General features: G+C 42.9%; 1 protein-coding gene across 1 annotated transcript in view; it reads right to left on the reverse strand.

Annotated features, from left to right (window-relative positions):
• Positions 1-637: 637 nt before the first annotated feature.
• Positions 638-25,170, reverse strand: part of Myo10 (myosin X) — a 32,815-nt gene continuing 8,282 nt past the window's right edge. The window contains exons 6-19 of the mRNA XM_048800086.1: positions 21,754-21,849; positions 18,766-18,859; positions 17,951-18,006; positions 15,788-15,930; positions 15,002-15,196; positions 13,890-14,047; positions 11,286-11,409; positions 10,202-10,499; positions 8,893-9,100; positions 7,386-7,522; positions 6,412-6,532; positions 5,539-5,991; positions 3,479-3,670; positions 638-2,097 (exon numbers count right to left, since the gene is read on the reverse strand). Coding sequence (XP_048656043.1) covers positions 1,996-2,097; positions 3,479-3,670; positions 5,539-5,991; positions 6,412-6,532; positions 7,386-7,522; positions 8,893-9,100; positions 10,202-10,499; positions 11,286-11,409; positions 13,890-14,047; positions 15,002-15,196; positions 15,788-15,930; positions 17,951-18,006; positions 18,766-18,859; positions 21,754-21,849 — 2,377 coding nt within the window. The 3' untranslated portion in view covers positions 638-1,995. The remainder of the gene's footprint in view (positions 2,098-3,478; positions 3,671-5,538; positions 5,992-6,411; positions 6,533-7,385; positions 7,523-8,892; positions 9,101-10,201; positions 10,500-11,285; positions 11,410-13,889; positions 14,048-15,001; positions 15,197-15,787; positions 15,931-17,950; positions 18,007-18,765; positions 18,860-21,753; positions 21,850-25,170) is intronic.

Below are 25,170 nucleotides of genomic sequence, written 5' to 3' on the forward strand. Positions count from 1 at the left end.
CAAGGTCAGGCATATTCTGGAGACAGGCAAAGGAGACTGACAAAACACATTTCAAAAACTAGATGTGTCTAATGTCACTTACCAATCCTTTCACCTTCTGAGAGAATGATCAAGATGGCCATTAATCTGCCTGATTTTGAGCCTGGGAGCAAAGAGTCCACAGATTCTTTTTCCATGGGTCCAACTAATCACAGATCAGTGAGACCCTGTCTCTTACAAATAAAATACAAAATAGGGCTGGGAAATGTGGCTCAGTGATCAAGTGCCCCTGAGTTCAATCTCTGGTACCAAAACAAACAAACAAACAAAAAAAAAACTGTATCAAGCACACAGACTTTAGTCAGTATTCCCCAGTACAGCACACCTACATAGCATGTTATTTTTTACGTAATCTAGAGATGATTTACCGTATACGAATGGATGTGTGAGGATTATGTGCAATACTGTGTCATTTTATATAAGGGAGCCGAGCATCTGCAGATTTTCACTCCTGCAGGTCCTAGAACCAGTCCCTGCAGATACGAGGGATGAATATACAGGAAACACAGAGCCAAAAGCAATACAACCAAAAATCAAAACAAAAATGAGCCCCTCACAGTTATTTAGAGTCACCCTGATAAAGGAAACACACAGCATGTTAGCTAATATCCTTTATTGTCAGACTTTCTGTGAGCCAACAAACAATTTCACATAGTTGTTCATAAGGGATAAGGCAATTTTTTTTTTAATGGGTAGACTTCATTGTCCCAAGTCTTTATAACTTTTCCATATAAAAATAAAGGTCCAAGTCCAGAATATTTTTCTTCTGGTCAAAAATGCTGACTTATTTAGAGGGGCCAGTTCTGACCACCAACATAAACTTGGGATAAAATGGTCTCATTTTACCAAAGCCTCAGCGTTTAATACGGGTGTGCTTCAGAGGTTCGCCCCTGTGTTACCCCTTGCAGCAATGCGGTAGCTTCCCCATATTCAATGCCATTATGTCTGTAATCTATCCAGAGTGGTACAGGCTTACCTCCAAAGAAAAATGTTTTTTAACTTAACTCTTTTAGAAATACAAAGACTCCAAATAAAATGACTTCATATTGCTCTAAAGACAGTACTGGAGTCAGCAGTTTTAAAAGTGGTTCATAAATACAGTTATCTTGTGGGCTGCAGATCTGTTTGTAATACAGCAGACACAGAGTGCAGACTTTGCTACATGTAAAACAAAACTGAGTCAAAACATGTTTTTTCAAAATACAGCAAAGACAGGAAAATCCAGGATTCCGGTTTGTTAATAAAACCAACTTAATAAAGTAACAACTGAAGACTAGAACTCTGAACTATTAAAATATACAGACTGTTTACACCATTGCACATCCTCTTCCCTTTGTGTTTAATGTTCATGAAACAATGATTAAAAGTGTTGAGTTTATGAACACAGGCATGCACGGGCAAGCACAGACACTCAGAAGATGAAACAAAGCAAAAAAGTTAATACATGTCCACGAGGAAGGCTGCCAGCAGCGCTCCAACTAAAATATACCACCCCTCTGCCCTCACCTCCCCACTCCCTCACCTTCCCTCACCGCAGGGAAATCAGGCTGGGAGGTTAGTGCATAATCACGACAGACAACCCCCTCCACTCCGCAGGTTTCCCCGCGGGGAGCACCTCCCCTCAGTAGCACAGTTAAGGTCCACGGGTTGGATCCCAATTAAGGCACTTCTGGCTGCTTTGGTGGCAGCGTGGTTTTTCTCCCCTTTCTTTTTTTAAGGCATGTGTCATCTAAGAGTAGTAAAGCTTTGGAAATTGTGCAGACTGTTAAGGTTGACAGCTTAATACATGATCATTGAAGCTGACAGGGCGAAAAGGACCCCTGGAGAATCCTCCCCCCAGCGAGGGGCTTCCAGAAAGCCTGGGCAGGTTGGCCATTGGCCAGACTCGGGACCCTGGAGCTGGCCTAAGCCAGAGGGTGGCATGTTCAGATATTGGCTGTGTGGGCTCTTCTGTCTTCATCTGGAGCTGCCCTCGCTGCTCATGGAGCGCGTGGTGCTGTAGCGCTTCTTCACGATCATGCTGATGTAGGCTTTCATGAGCTTGGCCACGTCCACCACCTGCCCAGGGGTGCAGAACCCACACTTGGTCACCAGTTTCCACCAGGTCAAAAGGCCCAGCCTGAACACCAGACATCCTCTATTTATTCTCCAAGCATAAGGCAGCAGCTTTCCACACTAATTCAGGGCTCCTGTCTTCAGTTGAGCTGCCTTTACCTATTCCTAGTCAGGGAATGTGGCTTTTCCAAATACAATGTGCGCCACCTGGTGGTTCATGCATGCAAAACAACAGTTTTGCTTTAGGTAAGTTATGAGAGCTTGCAGACACTAGTCTGGGTATCATCAGGGTTAGAATTACTTCCCTTACTGAAAACAAATGAGAACTGTGAAGTTCACAATCAGTCCTGAAATTTGAATCAACCAATTTTGGTCTACCCCTTGGGAGGCAGCTGAAGAAGCAGCACCTTGGTCTTGGAGGCCAGCAGAGGGCTCTGGGAAGCTGTCCCGACACCTGGCCTGCTTCTGTTCCCTACCAGCCACCTCATAAAACTGGGAGCTCCCATAGCTCCTTCCAAGGGTGCCACCATCACTGCTACCCTCTTTGGCCAGCCCTCCTCACTGCTGGCTATGTCCTGTGACCCCATCCTAACAGGCTTCATCTCCCTGATCCCTCTGCCCTTCCAATCCCACTCCAGATCACTGTGAGCAAAATCACTGTGGAAGTGTCATGCATGAAGATCCCACAGTGACTTTCTATTGTCTACTGGATTCACCCAAATCCTACAGCCTTGCGCTTGGGGCCCTCTGGTTGGGGAATCCCCAGCCCTTTCCTCTCATTGTGCATTTCTGTCTGCCTAGGGTGCCTGCTGCATGGCACCCCCCCCCTCCCTGCCTTCCAGCACCTCGGGCACCCTCCTCGTTATCATACCATGGGCAGCATTTCCGTCTACCTTTTTGCCGCCAGCCACTCCCTTTGTGCAGGCCTCAGTAGACTAGTATTCTTGCTATATTTGTTAAAGTTTGGAGTTGACATACTTAGAGGCTATTTTGTGTATGACTTGGAGATCTAGAATTAGCTACACAGATGGTCATGCCCCTCGGCTCCCTCCTGCTCTGTGACCGCAACCAGAATCAAGTCTCACTGCTGCAATGCTTTGTCACAATTGTCTAATTTTCACTTTAAATATTATGCTTTTTCATGGACATCTTTATCATTTCCCTTTCTCTTCCTTTCCTCCCTGATAAAACAGAACCAAATTTCTCTATTTTAAAGGTATGCAGAATAAATTTGGGCTTAATTTGGGGGAGGGGCCACAATACTGCACTTTCATATAAAAACAAGGAGAGAAATATCCAAATGGTCAAAGGTGTCAGGAAATGGGGTGCCACCTTGCTCTTTCCTCAAGGTCACCAGTGAACACGTGCCTGTTCTGCCTCTTACCTCACTGGTTTCGAAGAGCAGTTCCCGCTCGTCCACCACGATCTTGTACGTGTTTGCCAGGGGTGCCCCGAAAGAGAGGATGTGTTCATACTGGAAGACTTCTAATGGTCTTCCCTCCCCACGCTTGTAGACAGAGACGGCATCCGCGCTGACGCCCAGCCAGAGCTCCTGGGGGAAGCCGCCTTCCTTGCACTGGTGGCCAAAAGAGTTGGGATGAAGGTTTAATGGCAAGGCAGGAGAAACACAGTCTAGAAGCCACCAGACAGAGTGAGACAAGAGCTCAGCACAGAACTCTGACTGCATTCACTGTATTCACGGCAGCTCTCTGGCTACCCTGATTGACTTCTGACTAGATGATCAATCTTACGAACTGGGAACCTCATCAGTCTAAGGTGCTGTATGGACTCTTCACCTCTTGGAAGCATTCTACTATTTAGCCACCTGAATCAGCCACATGGAAGAGGGCTGATAATGCCATTGGCCAGGGACTTGACCAAGATCTCCAGCCACCAAGTGGCCTGAGCCAGGTCTGCTGCTGTCTCTAGTTCTTTCTCTAATCCTTTCTGGGATGGCCACAGAGGAACATTCTCCAAGTCCCTGTGTGCCAGGCAATTTTGGCTCTTCTTTACAGGAGCAGCACCAACTTTTTGCCTTTTAGTGTAAACAGGCAGTTCACTGTCTAACTAAGATTTCTTACATACATCAGTGGAAGAAAAGGAGCCTAATGTAGGCTGAACAGCAATGTAGGCTGAGCTGAACCAGTGCAAACAGGAGACGTATAAATTGAGGATGATGAAAAGAGGAGGAACACGGTACAAAGCATCTGATTTATACTTTGGGACAAACATAACTGAACCAACCATGGACCAAACCCCAAACAGCATCCAATGAGAAGCAATTAAAGGATCTTAGAAACTAAAATTAACATTTAGATTTTTATAGAGCCTCAATTTAAAGTCATCAGATAACATACTGAATTACTGTGACTATAAGAAACTGGAAGCTAAGCCAGATCAGAGAGGAAATATTTGGGCTTTCAAAGTCATGTGCTCTCTAATTCACAATAGCTAGACTGTGGAACCAACTTAGATGCCCTTCAATAGATGAATGGATAAAGAAACTGTGGTATATATACACAATGAAATATTACTCAGCAATAAAAGAGAATAAAATCATGGCATTTGCAAGTAAATGGATGGAGTTAGAGAATATCATGCTAAGCGAAGTAAGCCAATCCCCAAAAACAAAAGGCTGAATGTTCTCTGATAAGTGGATGCTGATCCATGGGTGTGTGTGTTTTGGGTGGGTGGGGGGGTTGGTGAAGAACTTTGATTGGGCCAAGGGGAGGCAGGGAATAGGAGTGGGTATGGGGGTTGGAAAGATGGTAGAATGAGATGAACATCATTACCCTAGGTACATGTATGACTGCACAATGTGGTGCGACTCTACATCGTGTACAATCAGAGAAATGAAAAGTTGATGGTCAAAACCTTCTTTTGACCATCAGTAGGAATTCCTTTGAAATAATGGTCTACTTTAAAAAAATTAAAAGAAGAAGAAAAAAAAAACGGGAAATGAATCAGAAATTCATTAAACCTCAGCTGGTGGCTAAAAATTTTAAACAACTTAAATGCAGGTTTCTATCAGCATCTAAAAAAATCAGTTCTGTAGCTTCCATAGGAAAAAGTAGCAATTATTTAAGAACAGATGAAGGGGCTGGGGTTGTGGCTCAGTGGCAGAGCACTTGCCTCGCACATGTGAGGCACTGGGATTGATCCTCAATACCACATAAAATTAAGTAAATGAAATAAAAGTAGGTGTCCATATACAACTAAAAAATTAAAATAAAAAAAAAGAACAGATAACATCTTAATTTTGTATTCCTTCCTAAAATATTATAGGAACATTTACTGCAAAGGAAGAAAAAAAGCTCTGGGGAGGTAGGAGGTGTTAATGGTAAAGTTCAGGAGGCTTTCATAAAAGAGCGTGAGAGAGCACAGTGTTCCAACTTGTCTTCCCGCCACATGAACCTGCCCACCCGCACAGCAGCCAGCTCTCACCTCCACGTCGAAGAGCGTGGACCCGTAGCCAGGCCACTCCTTGATCAAGGCCATGTACTTGGCCATGGCCTGCTCCTGATTCATCCCCTGAAATTTCTTCCACTTGTCAATGATGCTGGCTCGAGCAGAGCTGACTTCCTCCTTAATCCACATGTCCAACATCTGCTCCTCCTCAACCTTCTGCCGAACAACAGACCCCGTCCGGAAGCTCCGCCTCAGTGTCCCCTCCAGGAAGCTTGTCCTCCTCTTCTCCAGCCGCTCGCAGGGGGTGAAGCTCTTGGTGGACTGGCTGATGCGGGTTTTGAGTCTCTGCAGGGAATAAACCTCTTCGAGAGGTGGGATTGTGGCGTGCAGAGTGTAATCCCCCTGCAGGTACTGGAGCCGCAAGGCAGCGAGAACCTGGAGGTTTTCTTCAGGAGCTGGATGGTGGCCGTGGATAACTGCTTCGTGGGCCTGAAAGGAGGAGGTGACAGCCCTGTGGTCAGAGCGGCACTGTTACAGGATGCCCATGCCCCCCTCATGACTGCTCTTGAATGTCACCCTCCCTGACTGCCTGAAGAAAATCATACCCTGAGCCCCTTACCATTTTCAACCCAAAATTACTCCCTGGTGCAGATACCACTGAACTCGTTCCACAGCTTCTATTCCTCGTGATCTGTGTTCCTCAAATGAGAAGAGTTTCTGGCAGGGAAGCTGACATAAACTTTGTAGAAGTTCCATTCTACAAATGAATGCTAGAGCCGCTGGCCTTGTCCCTGCTGGGAATCTAGCACCACGCACCATTTCTAAGGACCAGAGGTGGATTTATAAGTCTCCATCATGGGATTCTCTGCTGTGTGCCAGCAAGGATCTATTTTTAAGAATTCTCTTTACCTGTTCAAACATAAACGCAAATTCCACACTGTCTTTTGGCACGTTGTCCGTGTCCAGGAAGCAGTAAAGTTTGAAGTAGAATTTCCAAGGCAAGTCCCCTGATTCTGATGTGGCGGCCAGCCTAGAGAGAGAAGTCACAAGACTCAGAAAGCAAAATGAGAGATGGCCCTTGGGTGGCCTGCAGGGAGCTGACTTACATGGCAGGAGGAGGCACTGACCATGCTCAGATGACAGTGAGGCTGGACTTGGGGATGGGGATGGGCCGGGGGAGAAAAAGAGGGGGCTAATCATAGTTCCCGGCAGTTTTATCTAACCAGAAGTCTCACTCTACAAAAACAAACATGAAGCCTTCAGTTAAAACTATGCCAACTAGTACTTTTTGAGGAACCCAGATTGATAAGTACCGGTTAGGCCTTATATTGAATCCACAGAATGGAAAGAAAGAAAGGTCATTTCTTCATTTCCTTTACCAATCCTGAAATGATTCATAAATATTGAATATTCTTGTATGCAGACTGCATTTATGCTGAGGAATAACTTTTGTGCCACCACCTAGGGGGCACGAAATCAAAAATGAAAGTGTGAAACTCCAAGTGTGATATTGCAGGTGCATTTCATAATGGAAACATCAAAAGTGGTTTGAAGAGCTTCTAAGTTGGCTGATGGCCTAATTCAAAGCTTATGACAAGTGAAAACCTAAGAATCAAGAAATTCGAAGACAATGAATACAACAAGTGACTGAGAAAGAGAATGGGGTGAAGAACCAGTTTCAAGTTAAATCATATTTGAGACTGTGGCTTCCTCTAGTAATCAAGAAACACAGCTGGCAGAGCTGAAAAGATAAATATGCTCAACCCAGGTAAAACCAACTAACTTGAACATACAGTGAACCAAACATGGAATGGAAGTCCAAACCCTCAGCCCCTGCTCTGACATTTTTTACTTGCCCTTTCAGCATTTTATGAAGAACTTACTTTTCAAACTTTGCTAGAACATCAGCTACAATGGTTCGGCTTTCGATGGCTTTGTCCAGGTGTCCATTGTACTCAAACAAGGCAAACATGTTCCTGCTGTCCTCCATGGCGAGGCCCCGGATCAGTTTCTCTACCACCTGGAAGACACATGGGAATTCCTCAGCTCTGGAGGCTATGGTCCCAACACATAATTCTAGAACGTGCCTTCATGTGGACCCAGAGGGAGCTGCTGGCACAAGTGAGGGTCCAAGTAGCCTCCTGAAACTGTCATGTGTATGATCACCCAGAATCTCAAAGGTGACATTTTCCCCTTATTCTCCTGTTTTTGGTTTTGGTGCAGTGGACTGAATCGACAGACGCTTTTACCACTAAGCCACATCCCCTGCCCTTTATAAAATTTTGAGACAGGGTCTTGCTAAGTTGCTTTGCTTATTAGGTCCTTGCTGAGTTGCTGAGGCTGGTCTTAAACCTGTGATCCTCCTGCCTCAGCCTCCCTAGTTGCTGGGATTACAGGCATGTGCCACGGCACCTGGCTTTCCCTTCTCTTAAAAGTTAATTTTATCTTATTCTTGCCAAGGAAGAACATAGGGTACTTTACCAATCAATGGACACATTTCTTGCAAACCCATACTAATAGGGAAAGTAATAAAACACTGAAGTACTGTCTTTTAGCTAATAAATTCATAAACTCCAAAAAACAAGTGACTTCAATGATACTTCTTCCACACAAGAAGCCTTCTGAGGTTTTACTGTACTAATTCTTTTAGCCAATGGGTTTCATAATGCTAAGATTAAATTGAATAAAGAAAATGAGTTGGGTGCACAGCTGTAATCCCAGCTTCTCAGGAGGACCTCAAGTTCAAGGTAATTCCGGGCAAATTAGTGAGATCTTATCTTAAAATTAAATTAAGAAAAGTGGGGGCGGGCTGTGGAGGTAGCTCAACAGTAGGCCCAGCATGCCTTGGGTTCAACCCCCAGTACTCCAAGAAAAAAAAAGTTCATCTGACCCAACATTCTCAATATTCACGTGGCAAAAAGAAACACCCTGGGGCTGGGGTTGTGGCTCAGGGGTTGAGCCACATGTGAGGCATTGGGTTCAATGCTCAGCACCAGGAAAAAATAAAAATAAAAAAACAAGATAAAGATAAAGTGTCAATCTACAACTAAAAAAATATTTAAAAGAAAAAGAAACACTCTGTTGCAGAAATAACACCCTACATCCTTCAGGAACACAGCAATGTACCTGAATCAACTCTGCTGCCTCTACTAGATTCTCAGCTGCTTCTCAGATTAGCAGGCACGAGTACAACTTTTTGTTTCCACTCATCTTTAGGAACTATTTGAACCTCTAGGTACATGCAATTGGTTGCAGGTTGCGCTTGCTTCCCTGTTTACCGAGCAGCTGGGTACTGTACGAGACAGCCAGTCTAATCGTGCACGACCTCACTGACTTGGGCGTGTGGGTAGTTGTGCATCAAGTGGGATGAGGGCATGCCCTACGCCTCACCTCCCCAGCTGTGGTGTGGGAGGTGATGGTGATCTTGCAGGAGCCGCCGCCATGGCAGTACACTGTGGACGTCATTTCCTGCCTATGGATCAGAGCTTCGATTTCATCCCGGGAAGGCACAAACTCTCGGCATTTGGTTTTCTTAAGTGATTCGTAGATGAAGAGGGCATATTTTTCCATCTCGGTTCCTGGAAACTGTTCCCGTACCCTAGGAGACAAATATATGAACTATTAACTGTAGATGGAGACTGGTTGGTCTTGGGATCTGGGCTGTGGGAAGGTCCTGGAGCCCAAGATGGTGAAGGCAGCAGTACCTTCCTGTTGAGTGCCCAGTTCATTCTGTGCAGATTTCAGCCTAATTACAGAAAAAATAAAGAGCTGGTGTGTGTGTGTGTTGGTGGGGGCATTCCCACTGCCAAGCACCTTGCCAGTGCCATTAACACTTCAACTAAGTCTCATGCTGCTGCTGCTCCCCCCCACGCCTCCACCCTTTTTTTTTAGTACCAGGGATTGAACTCAAGGGCACTTAACCACTGAGCCACATCCCCAAGACATGGTCCTGCTAAATTGCAGGAGCTGGCTTTGAACTTGTGATTCTCCTGCCTCAGCCTCCTAAAGTTGCTGGGATTACAGGCGTGCGCCACCAGGGCTGGCTCATGCTTCTTAATGTCTTATGAAAGTTGTTTCCCCACAGTTAACCAAAATCAGTAGATTGAACTACATAAGGTAACAGATGGGTTTATCTGCTAAATAATAACCATATTTCTATATATATTTTTTTAGATTTTTTTTAGTTGTTGATGGTCCTTTATTTTATCTGCTTATTTACATGTGGTGCTGGAAATTGAATGCAGTGCCTCACGCATACAAGGTAAGCGCTCTACTGCTGAGTTACAATTCCAGCCCCCCATTTTACTGTTGAATGTATCCAATTAAATTAAACTATTTATAAATCTCAGACACAATAAAATTTATTAATAGCAAATATAAAATAAAATTCTTAAATATTTTTTAAAAACTTAAATCAGATTGTTTTCTACTTGATTGGCCTGAAATAAATATCCAAGTTGGTTTTTCTGTTTCTGTAATTAAATGTACCCAATATCCTACACATGAGGACGCTACATCAAAGTGACCTGGTCCCTGTCATGGCCTTGCATGACCTGAAGAAAGGACACCTGCATCCTATGAGCTTGCTGAAGCAGACCAAAGGGTGCCTGCCTACAGGGTGCTCTTTGTCAGAACTGGGACTGCCCCTCTCCCCACTCGTGAAACAGTTCCTGCTCACCTCGCAGCCCCTGGGCATTACCTTTTCAGATGGAACTTGAGATACTTGAGAATCCCTCGGCTGGGCAGGAAGGTGCAGCTGAGGCAAGTCAGGATCTGCCAGCTGTACAGGTTGCCCACGCTGCCAGGATGGGGCACTTTGTTGGTCTGCTTGATGAGCTGGCAGTACAGCTCATCCCGCAGAGGCCGGAGGTCATGCCCTGTCTGCAGGATGCCCTGGATTATTGGGATAGGGTCGGACATGGATTCCAGTTGTTGGAGGGAATTGAATATCTTGATGGCTTCATCCTGAAGGGTTGTGTAGCCTTTGTCTTTGAGCACTAGGAAAAGCAACAAAACGGATGTCTCAAAGGGGTATGATGCAGACAAGAGGAAGGAATGAATGGAGACAGCCACTTCCTGATACAGTGCCCACCCTGTGCCCCACACTTTAGAATCAGTTGAACAAAGCAGCAAAACACAGGTGGGTAAGGCACACTGTTTTGTTATATATATTTTTAGTACATAAAATGCTTACTTAAAAGATAGCCTATGGGACTGGGGTTGTGGTTCAGTGGTAGAATGCTTGCCTATCATGTGTGAGGCACTGGGCTCGATTCTCAGCACCACATATAAATAAACAAAGTCCATTGACAACTTAACAAAAAAAGTAGTCTATGGCTGAACAGGTTCTGTGCTTAGAATGCAAAATCGTTTAGGATCTGCTTATCTGGTATTGATGCACCTCAACATAATGATGAGGTTACATTCTGATAAACCCATGTAACTTAAGTTGAAAATGCATTTAATGCACCTGGATACAAACTATCTTGCTTAAAAGTGTGCTCCAAATACATGTACACGAGCCTACATTTGAGCAAAATCATCTAACATAGGCCTGTTTCATTGTAAGGTGTTGATTTAATTTACTGAGAGTTCATGCAGAGTGCTGGCATCTTGAGTCCCTTTAAATCTTACTATAGCCCTCGTACCTCTAAAACCAAACTCTGAGATCCCCATTCATGATGACTAAGTATCTGAGTTAGATGCTAAGTTGTTAGAGCTCAGAGTTATTAGGGAAAAAATAAAATCACAGCCCCTGAGGTCCGATGGGATTCTGGACTTACAGTTGAGATTGATGTCCCCATAGGGGAGGGGCAAGAGCGGGGAGTGCAGGGGGTGGTGGGTGTATCGCAGGATGGGGTTCCGCTTATAAATCTGCTCCACTACATCCGAGTTCAGGCAGTTCTCCTTGAAAATAAAGAAGTCATTATGAGAAAGAAAGCAAAAATATACACCTAAGTGAAGAGAATCAACAGTAATTTTCCATACATAACAAAAAATCTCCAACATCCACAACAAGTTTAATGGGGCAATGCTGGTGGGAAGCTAGAGCTGATCATTGTAAAGAGAAAGAGAACCATGATGTGGTTTAAGGACAAAACACAAAAATACCTCCTTGCATAGCTCACTCTATTTTATGTGTACATGTCATCCCCTTGCTAAAAATGTCCCCTTGGAGATTATATATACTTAAGAAAATTAATTTAAACTTCTCTTCCTAATGATTTGCCCATCAATCATGTGATCTCTATTTATAATTCATTCTTAAAAATATTTTTTAGTTGTTGAAGGACTTTTATTTTATTTATTTGTACATGGTGCTGAGAATTGAACCCAATGCCTCACACTAGACAAGCACTCTTCCACTGAGCTACAACCCCAGCTCTTACAATTCATTTTTTAAAAACTTTTTATTTTCTTTATTTATGTGGTGCTGAGGATTGAACCCAGTGGCGAGATAAGCACTCCACCACTGAGCTACAATCCCAGCCCTTATAATTCATTTTAAAAATATCCCTTGCTAGTTATTCCCCCCGCCCCCGCCCCAGTACTGGGGATGAAAGCCAGGGCCTTACCACATACTAGTTCTTTTTTTTTTTTGAACCCAGGAGTGCTTAACCACTGAGCCATATCCCCAGCCCTTTTGATCTTCTGTTTTGTAACAGGGTCTCTCGCTAAGTTGTTTGAACTTGCAATCCTCCCGCCTCAGCCTCCTAAGCTGGGATTACAGGTGTGCACCACTGTGCCCAGCTTTGTGCTAGTTCTTGTTTTTTTTTTTTTTTTTTAGTACCTTTATTTCATTTATTTATTTTTATGTGGTGCTGAGGATCGAACCCAGCGCCTCACATGTGCTAGGGGAGCGGTCTACTGCTAAGCTACAACCCCAGCCCTCTTTGCTAGTTCTTAATTTTTTTTTTGAATCCTCTCTATACCTGAAAACTATACATGTTCATGTGTTCCTGGGAAAACTCTTCCTTTCTATGCCTGCCCTGAAAATTAAGAGACCTTCTCATAGAATTAGATCGTGTACTGATGCTTCTAAAATGTTAATCTGGAATATGAAAAAGCTAAGTTATTTTTAGAGCTTTAAATAAACAGAAAAGTTGGAGGAGTGGTGATGACTCATTCTTTCGTGGCAGTTTCATTTCCACTATGAAACTTTTTCAAATAGCACTCAGTTTGAAGGCCAGAAGAAAAAATTTTAATTACTTTTAAAATTTTCTGTGGACTTAAATTAGGATAACTGTCTCATTTCTTAAGCAGCATTATTTCATATCTGGAAAATTCTATTTATTCTTTGAATGCCTGAATTCATAATTAGAGAATATAAAAATAGATATGATACAGCTTTGAAAAGACAGTGTAGTTGATATGTGATTTCTTTTTTCACTGCTTTTTCAAAAGAAACCTTCAAGAAATAATTTTTTTTTTAAAACTCAAAAATGAGGTGATTTATATCTAGCATCCTGGGTTCCATGGAACACTTTGAAATGTTAGAGAAAAATTTGTTAGAATTTGGATCTAAATGCCTACAAACATCACTTTGGACCGAGGAGGCTAATGTTAGCCACACATCAGCCCCTCTTCCTTTCCACAAAGGCAGCATTTGCCACCTGAACCCCAATGACTGATTGTCTTTGATGTACATCAGTAAAACACCGCCTCACCACCATTCTCCCGTCTTTCCTGCCACAGCACCAGCTTTTCTCCTTGCCCTGGGAATCTGCCTGCACGGGGAACCGTAGTCGTCAACAGGATCCCTTCGACTTGGTTCTGTGCCAGAGACTGTCAGCTTTGTGAGCAGAGCAACCAGAACATCCATGTCTCCATTTCTACTCTTGCCCATGGCTGAATCATTGATTCCTTCAACTGACATACATTTACTGAGCCACTAAACTTATATAAACAGGACATTACAACTTGACATAAAATCAATGTTAATCCAGAGACATGGAGCTTCTGGGCACTAGGAGGCACCTGTCAGGGATCCTGAGTTCTAAACCAATCTGGGCTCTTCATGAACCTACTTCTGTGGTCTAGAAACTGCGCAGCCAGGGTAGAGTTGTGGTCTTACTCCTAGAAGGTCCCAACTGGAGCTGAGGTGAAACCTGAGACTGGTCAGGACCCAGATCACACACACGGCTGTGGCCAGGAGGCCCTTCAGTCCTTGTGCCTACTGAGACCAACATCTAGGCTTTTGTCAGCTGCAGCATCCGGCACCTCCCTAAAAGCAAAATGTTTTTACTGTAATATTTTCACTTAAAATCTTGCATTTAGATTCCTAACTCCAGATTAACCAAGCACTAATTTTGGCTGCACTGGCCTACACTATGGTCTTAATGGCTGAGGGCAGCATGTGGGAGCGACTCTCAGCTGCTCTATTTTACCTTGATATCCTGGATCAGCTGTTGGGTTGGAGTGTCAATCGGGGCCTTGGCGTCTGTCACGTTTTGAATGGCACTGGACCATCTAGTGGCCTCATTGAGCAGCTTGGTGTAGAGCCGGTAACAGTGCTTGCGCCCATAGACAGTGACATTCCAGTAGCCTGCAAGGACAGCAGCAGCATATACACATTGGGGCCAACTCTGTGACCAAGGTGATATTCTTGCACCAGAGCCCCAGAAATTCAGTACCATTAGAAACCTATATTGTGTCAGACCGGGGTCCCTTTAAATTAATTAATGATTTAATTCAATAACACTTGATAAATGCTACATGTGACTGGCACTCAGTAATCAATGACACATTAAAAAATATGGAGATTTCAGTAAAGAGGGAAAGATAAAACTCAGAATTACAGACGTAAACTGTAACGTTTCCTTTTAAAGAGCAGCAGGTATAGACCAGTGTTCATTTCTAGGCTCTAGAATGAACTGAGACCCTCCCTTGGATTTTGACTTTCCATCCCCATTGGCCACCCACCCAGCTCTCCCTTCTACAGAGGACAAGGAACTAAGTGGTGTGCATGGCACAGAGATCACCTGACCCACCCAGACCTGTGTGACTATGTTTAAAAAGCACAAAATCACAACTGGAAACAAAAATCAAAGTAAGTAATCTTCCAGAACACCTTGTAATTCTCCAAATTAGAAGAAAAACAAAATGAAGAAACCCCTCTATGTTTATATGCTGCTCCTCCTGCTCTAGGAAGGCAGGATTTATCTTTTGTAGGTTGCACGCCCCTTACGGCACAATGATGAAAAGGACAAAAACACAAATGTGATCAGTGTGCTCTGTGTCCATCTACACTTTCTTGTCCTTATCAGTCTTTCTATACCTCCGTAAATCAAATCTGTTTACTATGGCTTAAATATGACATGCTCGAACAGCTGACTATAGCCAGCCTCAGAGATAACTCAAGAGCAAAGTTCCTTTTGGGGGAGGGGGATGAAAGTACACACAGTACCTAGGAATCCCACTCCTGTGCTTGGAGCAAGCCCAAGCCTTGTGATCTGACTTCCTGAGTCCCAGGACAGTTTCCAGTCCACAGCCCGGTTACCTGTCTCTTTGAATATCTTCTCGTCCGGTGGCACGACAGAGCAGAGGCTGTTGAGGACCAGGGTGCCCAGCTTCAGGGCGTTCTTCTCTGAGCTCTTGTAGTAATCCAGGGAGTTGTGGGTCAGGACAAACCACCGCTTCTTCAGCTTCAGTGATGACGTCTTAGGACTGTTCTTCACTTCTTTGTGTAACCACCCTGGAGAGGAAGATTCAAATGTGAATTAAAAACTATAGGCCATGGTGTGGTTCAGCAGTAGAGCACTTTTACAGTATACACAGGCCCCAGGTACCATCCCTAACACTGAAAAGTGAAAACAAAACTTTTTGAAGAGCCAGGTGTGGTGGTGCACGCTTGTAATCTCAGTGGCTTAGGAGGCAGGAGGATGTCAAGTTCAAAGCCAGCCTCAGCAAAAGCAAGGCACTAAGCCACTCAGTAAGACGCTGTCTCTAAATAAAATATAAAAAAGGGCTGAAGATGTTGCTCAGTGGTTACGTGCCCCTGTATTCAATTCCTAGTACCAAAAAAATTAAAATCATTAAAAAATAAAAATTAAAAAAAAATTTTTTTTTAAGAGAAACCCAAGTACCACACAATCATTTGTATAACACAAAGGGGCTGCATTTCTACCTGCTAGGAAATGGCCATGATCTTTGCTTATTCACATTTAAAAACTTCAAGAGTCAAAGTGACTCAGAAAAGTTGCTCAGGGTGGAAATGATGCAGGTATCTACACAAAGGAAAATAGACGTCTAGAAAAAAGACAGTGCAAGTATGCAGGGCAATCACCTCTCACTATAAATTCCTGGCCCTCCACTCTGGTGTCCCCCTTGGATCTCTGCAGCAGCGTTATCCAGTGGTGCATCTCCTCTGGCGTGTCTGCGTTGCAATGGAGCACCCGGTTGGCCGTGATGATCACAAATGAATTGGGTCTGAGTGACAGGGGAGAGGGAAGCACAGCCTGTTAGCTCTACTGTCAGCATCATCTCCCTGGGCACCAAAACTAAATGCCTTTTTCCTGGCTTATGGGTCACAGGGAGAAACACTGTTATGCTATTTGTATTTTTTGTATTAAGGCAAACTTTGCTCATTTCTGCAGGATTTATTTTATTCATCATTAACCTTTAAACTTGGAGGAACACATTCATTCCAAAGGTCCTTGGAGGGAAAACATTTCTTCATGCAAAACTTTCCAGATGAAACTCAGTTCCGGAAAGGCTAAATAAGGTGACTATGGGGGAAATTTTTTTTTTGATGTTTCTCCAAAGTCAATTTCTTTTTGCCTCTGGATATTGCCTTGGATAGTATTTCTGCGGGTCAGGAATGAGCATTAGACATTGGTAAGAGGATCAGTAAATACGTGTAAGTGGAACATCTTATGCACTTGGTATGCTTGGTACAAAAAGCCAGCTGGGTCCATGTTTCCAAAGCAATCCAACAAGGGTGCATCTCTCAGTGGGGATAAAGTGATAATGGAAATTTACTTGTCATACTCAGCTCTTTTTCTGTGACAAAGCTCTGAATTGCTCATGAGCCTATGTTCACACTTAATTCCTATACCTAACTGCTTAAATTAATGAATTTGACCTCACCCTCTCATGTGTTCAAGTGCTTACCACAGTGAAATACTACTGAAGTTCAAGAAACAGAAGATTCATTGAACTGTAATAGTCAGGGAATTCAATACAAAAAGGTTGGACTTAAGGTCCCCTTAAAAATAAACATAAAAAGCCCCCCCCTACCCCCCTGAGAAGGGAAAAGTTTGGGCAGTTGAAGAGAGAAAAATCTGAGCAAGATGTCAAGTTCGCAGCATGGACCATCATGTGCCCAGTAAGGGGATGTGAGAGAAGAGGAGGTAGATTAGGTAAGCGGGGAGGTTTAAGCACTGCAGTGAGAACCTGGCCCCAATGACTGTCAATGCGCTCCTGTTACAGATTACATATTCCCCTTATGCTGCTGCTGTTTTAAAGTGACTGTCTAGTGAATCTTTAAGAAGGTGCAGGTTCACTCCTGAAAACAAAGGGTCCATAGTTAGAAGGGCTGTGTTAGTGGTAGGATGATGGAGGACCTCCCACACCCACCAAGCTCAAATCCTGCTCCTGCCCAGTAGACACTATATTTGTTGTCAATTTTAATACACTCATATTCACATTCTGGCTATCTTACTAAAAGCATTAGTCAGTTTTGATTCTGACTCTGGCCCTAGAGCCACTTTTACTGAAGACCAAGAACAGAATTTACAAGCAGCAAAACAATAAACAATAAACAAAACTCACTAGGTACAAAGACTGTAAAGATGATTTGCCTTAAAAAAGCAAAACCTACAGCTGAGTGTGGTGGCACACATGTACAATCCCAGTGACCTGGGAGGCCTAGGCAGGAGAATCACAAGTTTGAGGCCAGCCTCAGCAACTCAGCGAAGCCCTGCCTCAAAATTAAAAATGGGAAAAAGATGGGGTTGTTGATCAGTGCTAAGGCACCTTGTACAAAATCAGATACCCCAAACATGTTACTTTAAGGGCACAGAGAAAGCAGAAATGTCAAAAAAAGGAAATGTTTGTGGTTTTATTTATTAAAGTTCTATATTTACATTGACATAAAAATCCTTTTCAAATTTAGTAAAATATAGAAGTATACCCTCCTTATGAGGAAACAGCATTTTCTCAATCAGTGATTTTTTTTCCATATGAATCCAAAGTTTGTCCTTCCAACCAAATAAAGAATATTCCCCTTATGCTGCTGCTGTTTTAAAGTGACTGCCTAAATTAGGTCTCCACTGCTTCCATCTGCACTCCAAAGACAGCCAGGAGGTGATGTAAAACTGGATACCAAAAAGGAAAACTTTGGATTATGGGAAATGCCAAGCCCTGTGGTGCCACGGTGCAGTGAAGGGGGTAGTGGCCAGGCACAGGATCTGTGGGCACTTGCAAGTGCTTGGTCATCTGAACTTACCTGTCGGGGCTGTCGGAGGCGCACACGGAATCAATTAGCCCCACATCCAAGGTGCCCTGGGAAGGAGCAAGGAGTAGCCAAAGTGAGAGAACACCAAGGTGGGGCACATGGAATAGCAACATCCCTAGACGACTCCCTCAATCAGCAAACCAAAGAGATACCTTCTTTTTTAATTAACTGCAAAATAACCATTATTGAGGAGAGGTCCCTTTGGCTTAGTGAGTATGGTCAGCCGAGACAGGCAGATTCTACAGGCCTTTCCTTAAAAGTGTTGTGAATTAACCATTGCCTCACATTCTCAAAATATCTTCAGTGAAGAACATTCATGAACTTCTTTCAGCAGTATACGTGTTCTGATTTTTTGCTATATTTTACTATATTTTACACTTAACTCTGCTAAGATATTTTATTTGATTTCAAGTTCTTCTTCTGAGGAAATAATTTTTTCTTATAAACTAGTATTTTATAACTTTGTGTCTGGGATCGAGACAGAAAACAATTTTGGAATTCGCCTAGTCCTTTGAAGGAAAAGTCTCATATGCTTCCAAGATGTCATAAAAATTGTAATTTTTTTTTGTTCCTTTAAAGGTCTGAGGTAGGAAAATTAAAATACATCACATTTCTAACCATCTGTAACTTTCTGTTTTATTTCTATGCATAATTTTTAACCTAAATGGTTTTGTTTTTCCCTTTAATTATTATACTTTTATTTTAAAAGATTATCTAGAAATTCCTGGTCCTGTCCTTTTTGCATCCTGATTGCCTTTCCCTTGCCCCTACGGAACACCCCACCTCCACCCCCAGTGCTCACACACCACGGCATTCTGTGGGTTTGCCTGCTCGTCGTGCATCTCCCGGATCTCCTGGTCCGTGGACGAGTGGACCTGACTCAGCACGCTGAACCACTGGCTGTGGAGAGAGGACAGCTGTCAGGGGCAGCCAAGGGTTGGACTAGCAAAGCAATGGTGCCCTTTTCCATGTTCACTGTGGAAATATCATCTCCTCCAAACACCTTTGATTCAAATTTGCCTTCTTCCCCTTAGGGAAATGTGGGATTCACTCTACCAAGGGGAAAGTTTAAAAAAGCAGCCAAAGCACCTTTAAGTATCATGTGTTCTGGGTCTATTGAAGACCTCTCCTCAAAATCCCCACAGACATCTGATGTTGGTATGTTCCTTGAGAAACTGTCAGTAAATAATGAAATACATACTTCTACCTAAAATACTTAAATCAAGGACATTTACTGAATCTTACGTATACCCTAGAGGTCAATCAGGCTCCTTCCCTGTCTTGAAAATAAATTACAAGGTTAAGAAGGTCAATACTATAACTAAGCCCATTTAAGCACAGCACTGGGTATTTGTTCTCTACTCCTTAAATACTCCAGTACTTCTATTTAAGTGAATAAAACCGCTGGAGAGTGGGAAAGAAGAAAAAAATAGCTTAAAGTAGAAAGCAGAAAGTTATTTCCACCAGATAACTCGCCCATCTTCATTTCAAATGAGATTTCTCACTTCAAGCCTCACCATAAACAGAAAGTAAGGAAAAATATTTGTGAACTTCAGAAAAATCAGGACATGCACGAGGAAAAAGATCACTAATGGCTATCTATTCATTTAGCATTAAGCAACTACAGCATGTGAGAAGTTACAAGTAAGAGAGAAGCTATGTCATCATCCTCCTACTAAGGGTTTGCAAACATATTATATGTGTGCCCCTACTAAATAATACAGAAGGGTAAGTACCTGGTATGCAATGGGATATTTAAGTGAAAAAATAACACCCACAAATAAAGATTAGGCCGTATAGCAAAGAATTAAAATCTATCTCCTGTAATTCCTGGAGGAGAAAACGCGAATAAGATCTTAAAAACATTCAATCTGAACAACAGCTTAGGGAGACCAAGAAAAGCAGCTTAAGATGGACTTGCCCCGTCAAATGCTGGTGAAGCAGAAGGCAACCCTCTAGTCATCTCTGAGCTTAAAAATTCCCTAAATCAAAATTGTAAAATATATAAACTCAAGATGTGTGCCACATGCACACACATATACTAAGAGGAAAAACGTGCAATCTGTACAGATGCTCTTAAACTTATAAAATTTCTTCACTGAATCAAGTTATAACGTGGAGTCCAAAAGAGAATTTTTAAAAATGTGTTCCACTGGTCAGGGGAAAAAGTCCTTGGCTAAAATATCCCAGATGCTAAATTTAGCAGGTTCATTACAGCATAAAACAGACAGGACAGCTGCCAAACGCTGGGTCTATAATTCAGCTAAAAAGCTGTGGGCACTCCCTGGACCGCAAAAAACCACACGAGGTCTCTAGGAGTCCCAGACGGAATGATGGTGCTGTAATTTCAGGTTTGCTTGTTTTTCCAGTTTGTGTTATAATTTATGAGTCAAACCAGGGTTTCAGTTTGTTCCCATGGGAAGAATTACTTTCTGGTGTCTTTACCCTTAATGTTACTATCGAGAGGTTATATTGACTTAAAAACATTCAAAGGGCAAAGGGTAGTGAGAAGCCCTGAGAACTCAGAGGGTTCTAGTGACTTCTGGGATGAGAACTGAAGAATAATACATAGGCCATTGGATGTTACCCTCATAAATTGGAACCTAGAGCTGCCCAGAATTGATGACAGTCACCTCCAACATAACCCTACAAAGCAGCAGAATGGATGGGACAGTGACTCCACTGAGTCACACTTACTGTGTGACCTTGTGATGTCTCACTGAAAAGCAAAAAGTTCTTCTGAACTTTGTGCTCCATGTCCTCAGCATTCCAACATGGAAACCAGAGGTCCAGAAACAGAGGCAACTTGCCCCAGCCAATAGGGAAATCCTTTCTTGTCTCAATCAAAATTTAAACTCCTTAAGAAAGAAATGTAGGAATTCTAATGCCTCCATCAATAGAACAAAGCTTGCCTTATAAGCTGGGCGTGGTAATCCCAGCGGCTTGGGAGGCTAAGTCAGGAGGATCACAAGTTCAAAGCCAGCCTTAGCAATGGCGAGGAGCTAAGCAACTCAGTGAGACCCTGTTTCTAACTAAAAATACAAAATAGGGCTATGGATGTGGCTCAGTGGTTGAGTGCCTTGAGTTCAATCCCCAGCACCCCCCCCCCCACCAAAAATAAGGAAAAAAGAAAAAAAAAAACAAGCCTTGCATTACATCTAATTAGAAATACACTAAGAAGAAAAACGTGCAATCTGTACAGGTGCTCGTAAACTTACAAAATTTTTTCCCATACCTTCAACTCTTTCTCTGCAAAGTACAAATAGTGGTAATGATAATACTTACCCCACTGGACTGCTGGTGAGTTAATATACATGATATACTTAAAATACTGCCTCCTACAGATTTATTTCTACTAACTTAGTATCTTGTCTCTCAAACACTTTAGCACAGAGATTTTTAAAAGCCTCCAATTTCCAAAGCACTATCATTTATTTAAACAGCTCCTGCTTAAATTATGCTTCTGTTCCCTAGATCCTTGTGCACATACAAGCTGTTCGCTTTCAAAGTTGGAAACATCCAGAGAGTGGGCTTTCAGCTTTGTTTTCAGCTTTGTTTACACTCACTATCAGTGACCATAAGAGCCTGAACTATGATAAACAGGAGGGTTGTGCAGGGCACATGAGGATGAAGTTCCAAATCTGTGCTGTGTTTAAAGACTGCAGGACAGAACAAACAGTAAGCCAACTAGAACATCAGTTAAACTTCTCGAACCAGGTGAACAGCGCCCTGTGTGCTGCATATGCCTGTGAGGAAGGACGCGGTTAAGAGAAAGCTGAGAGTGCAGACCCCACCTGGCATCTTCTGGGGATTCCGCAATCAGGTGGAAGGTCCTATCGGCCATAATGATATCAATCCCGTTTTCTTTGTTGGTGTTATCTATGATCTCTCTGCAAAGAAACAAAAGCAATGAATAAAAATCAAGAACACAGAATTTCTAATAAAAAAACCAAGAAAAGGAATTTTTATGACTAAGTTGAAACTGTTACTAAAAAAATATATGCAATAGTACCCACTTATCATAGGGAAACCAGATTTCCATGGATACTGGAAATCAGACTACTGAATCCAAATTATTATGATGACTATTTTTCCTAGGTTGAAGAGTCTTTATCCAAAATGCTTGAAATAAGAAGTGTTTCAGACTTAGGAATATCTGCATGTATATAATGAGATAGATGTCTCAGGGATGAGATGTAAGTCTAAACATGAAGTTCACTTGTGTTTCTTTTACACCTTCCACACACAGCCAGAGTTGTTTATTTTTGGTGTCTGGGGATTGAACCCAGGGCCTCTCACATGCTAAGCCTATAACCTACTACTGTGCTAGACCCTGAGCTCCCTGGAGGTAGTTTATAAAGTATTTTTAGTATATGTTTTGTCTATATTTGACTGTGACCCATCACATGAGGTTGGGTGTGGAATTTTCCAGTTGTGGCATCACGTCAGCACTCACAAAGTTTGGAGCATTTTGGATTTGGGGGTTAGAAATGCCCAATCCATACACACATACTTGCGATGAAGCTTAGTTTGTAAATTAGGAACAGTAAGAGATTGACAATAGTAATCAACAATAAGCACAATTCTAACAACATACTATATTAAAAGTTACATAAACAGTCTCTCCCTCAAAATATGAAATTTTCTGTTTAATATTTTCAGATTGCAGTCGACCACAGGTAAAATTGTGGAACGTGAAACCAGGATCTGGTGGGACCACTGTACCTATATCAGCCTTTTTTGATTTTTCTCTTAGAAATGATGAAGATTCTTGTGACCTCCAGGGGGAGCCAGGCTCCTCTCCGACCCCAGGAGCAGGGTATGGTGTTGTGTGTGTGTGTGGTATCCCTTGGCTTCTCCAGAGAGGGGCCTCTTTTACACAGCCTGCCCAATGCCTTTCCCATTTAGGTTCTAGAGAGGCTTTCCTGTGGCTCCTGTCTGATCTCTTTCCCTACTTTATAATGGCAGCTATGATTTGATGTGTCCCCCAAAGCTCGGGTGTTGAAAACTTAATGCCCAATGCAACAGAGCTGAGGAGAACCTCTTAAGAGGGCTCCCCCCTCATGAATGGATTCATGCTGATCATTAAAAGGCTTGAGGCTGCCAATTAAATCTCTTGGCCTTTTCTCCCCCTCGATCTTGGACTTCTCAGCTATGAGTCAAATAAATTTTTGTTCATTACAAATCACCCAGTCTGAGGTATTCTGCTACAGCAGCCCAAACACACTAAGACAACAGCTTTCCATCCCAGTTAAAGGCCTAGGCTGCTGTCTTGATGCGGTCCACCCAATAGGGACACACTATTTCCACCAGGGGCCACTGGGTGAAGAGAGGTCTTTGGTATTTTTGGATCTCACCATCATCTTGATCTTATCCCTAAACAACTCCTGAGATGCTGGAGGGTGAATTAACAAAATCAGGGTAAAACACAAGCAGATGTTGGCACCAGATCAGAGATGGCAATATATTTGATGGAGAACAGTCTTGGGGATAAAGGCAGCTTGCTTTGACACCTAAAGTAGTAGAGCTGCTCACAGTAAAAACTTAAACAGTCTAACTGGTAGAAAGACCGTTCTAACAAGCATATTGCTATAATCACTGAAACAAGATAAGTATATTCTTTAAAAAAATTAAGATCAGAATTGCAGGCCTCCTCTGGGTGGAAGGACAAATATGACCCAGTGGGTCTAGCAATGGAGCCTCCTGGGCAGGGAGATGATTCCCAGGAAAAACTGACCTGCCTACTGTTCTTGGATGACCCACTTTTCTCTCAGGAACTTGGGTACCTCGTGTAGAAAGTAGGGGTAAGACCTTGTGATGTAGCTGTGAGGCCAAGGTTCTGAACCACAGTGGTCCATCAGAATCCTGGGAAGCACTCATAACACAGGCAGGCCCAGGGACTCAAAAGCTTCCCCCGTGTTGGCAGGGCTCCAATCATGCAGCTAGGCTCTAATTCAGGACTCCGCCCAAAGCCTCAAGTTCAAAGTAACAAAGCAAACACTCAGGAGATCTTTGTTTATACAGCCTGAATTGTAAGAGTAGGGAACATCTTCTATCAGAAAGCAAGGAAGGTATTAAAAACTACCAGGATGACATGGGAAAGACAAGGGAACATGGAGAGGCATCCCTGTGAAAAGCTGCAATGACTGAAAACCCACTAAATACACTAAAACGCATGAGTTCAACTGATACTTGGAAAAATAAATGAAATACCCAAAGTTGCCATCAGTGGAGCATGCAGGGGAACCCACTCATCTTCCTGGAAACTGGGGTGAGGGATGGGGTCAAGCATTTATGTTGCCTTGCCTAAACAAACAGTACCTTAGGACCATAACTACCAGATTAGAAGTCTCTCTTGCTAGAAATCTTCTAGGTGATAAATGAGTACTGTTGGCCCTGTGTGTCCGTGGTCTGCTCAACAGCAGGTTGAAAATATTCAGAAAAAAGCCTGTACCTGTATTGAACACATACTTGCTGCTTCTTTACATCATACCCTAAGCAATACAGTATAACTATTTACACGGCATTTATATTTTAGTTATTATTTATAGAGGATGTGTAGTTTACATGCAGATACTGTGCCCTTTTCTACAAGGAACTTGAATTTGGATACCCCTGAGGGGCAGGGTGTTCTGTAACCAACACCCTACAGAGTCTGAGGGATGACTACCACCATTCTGTGACCCCTAACAGTCTACAGTCATACCCCTGGATGTGCCAGGTCATGTTTGTTGCCCCTGAAGAAATTCATGCTCCTAAGCAACAACTGGAAAGAGACCTGCCATTTATGGAGCACTGGTGTGCAGAAGACCTGAACTGGAAGTCTAACAGCCAATCCACAGAAGAAAAATGAGAATGAAGATCGTGTTCAAGAAGGCACTGGCCTGGCACCAGTGAGGCTTGGAAATCAGTGAGCCAATGAAGTTGTTCAGCTGCAGCTAACTAGTGGAAGACAGCATGTGGGGAGTGGGGTGTCTATCAAGCAAGAAACCTAATGTCAACACCTACGACAAAGTCTAGACCTCGTTTGGATTCTGATTTTAAGAAAGAAACTATAAAACCAACCTAATCCACCTCCATTTATGAGATAACTGTGGGAAATTGGAACAACTGGAGTTTAATACTGGAAGGTATTTTTTTTTTTTTTTTAAGTACTAGAGGTTGAGCCCAGTGGTGCTATACCACTGAGCTACACCCTCAGCCCTCTGTAT

Source organism: Marmota marmota, unplaced genomic scaffold, assembly GCF_001458135.2.
Source record: "Marmota marmota marmota unplaced genomic scaffold, marMar, whole genome shotgun sequence".
Lineage (NCBI taxonomy): Eukaryota > Metazoa > Chordata > Mammalia > Rodentia > Sciuridae > Marmota > Marmota marmota.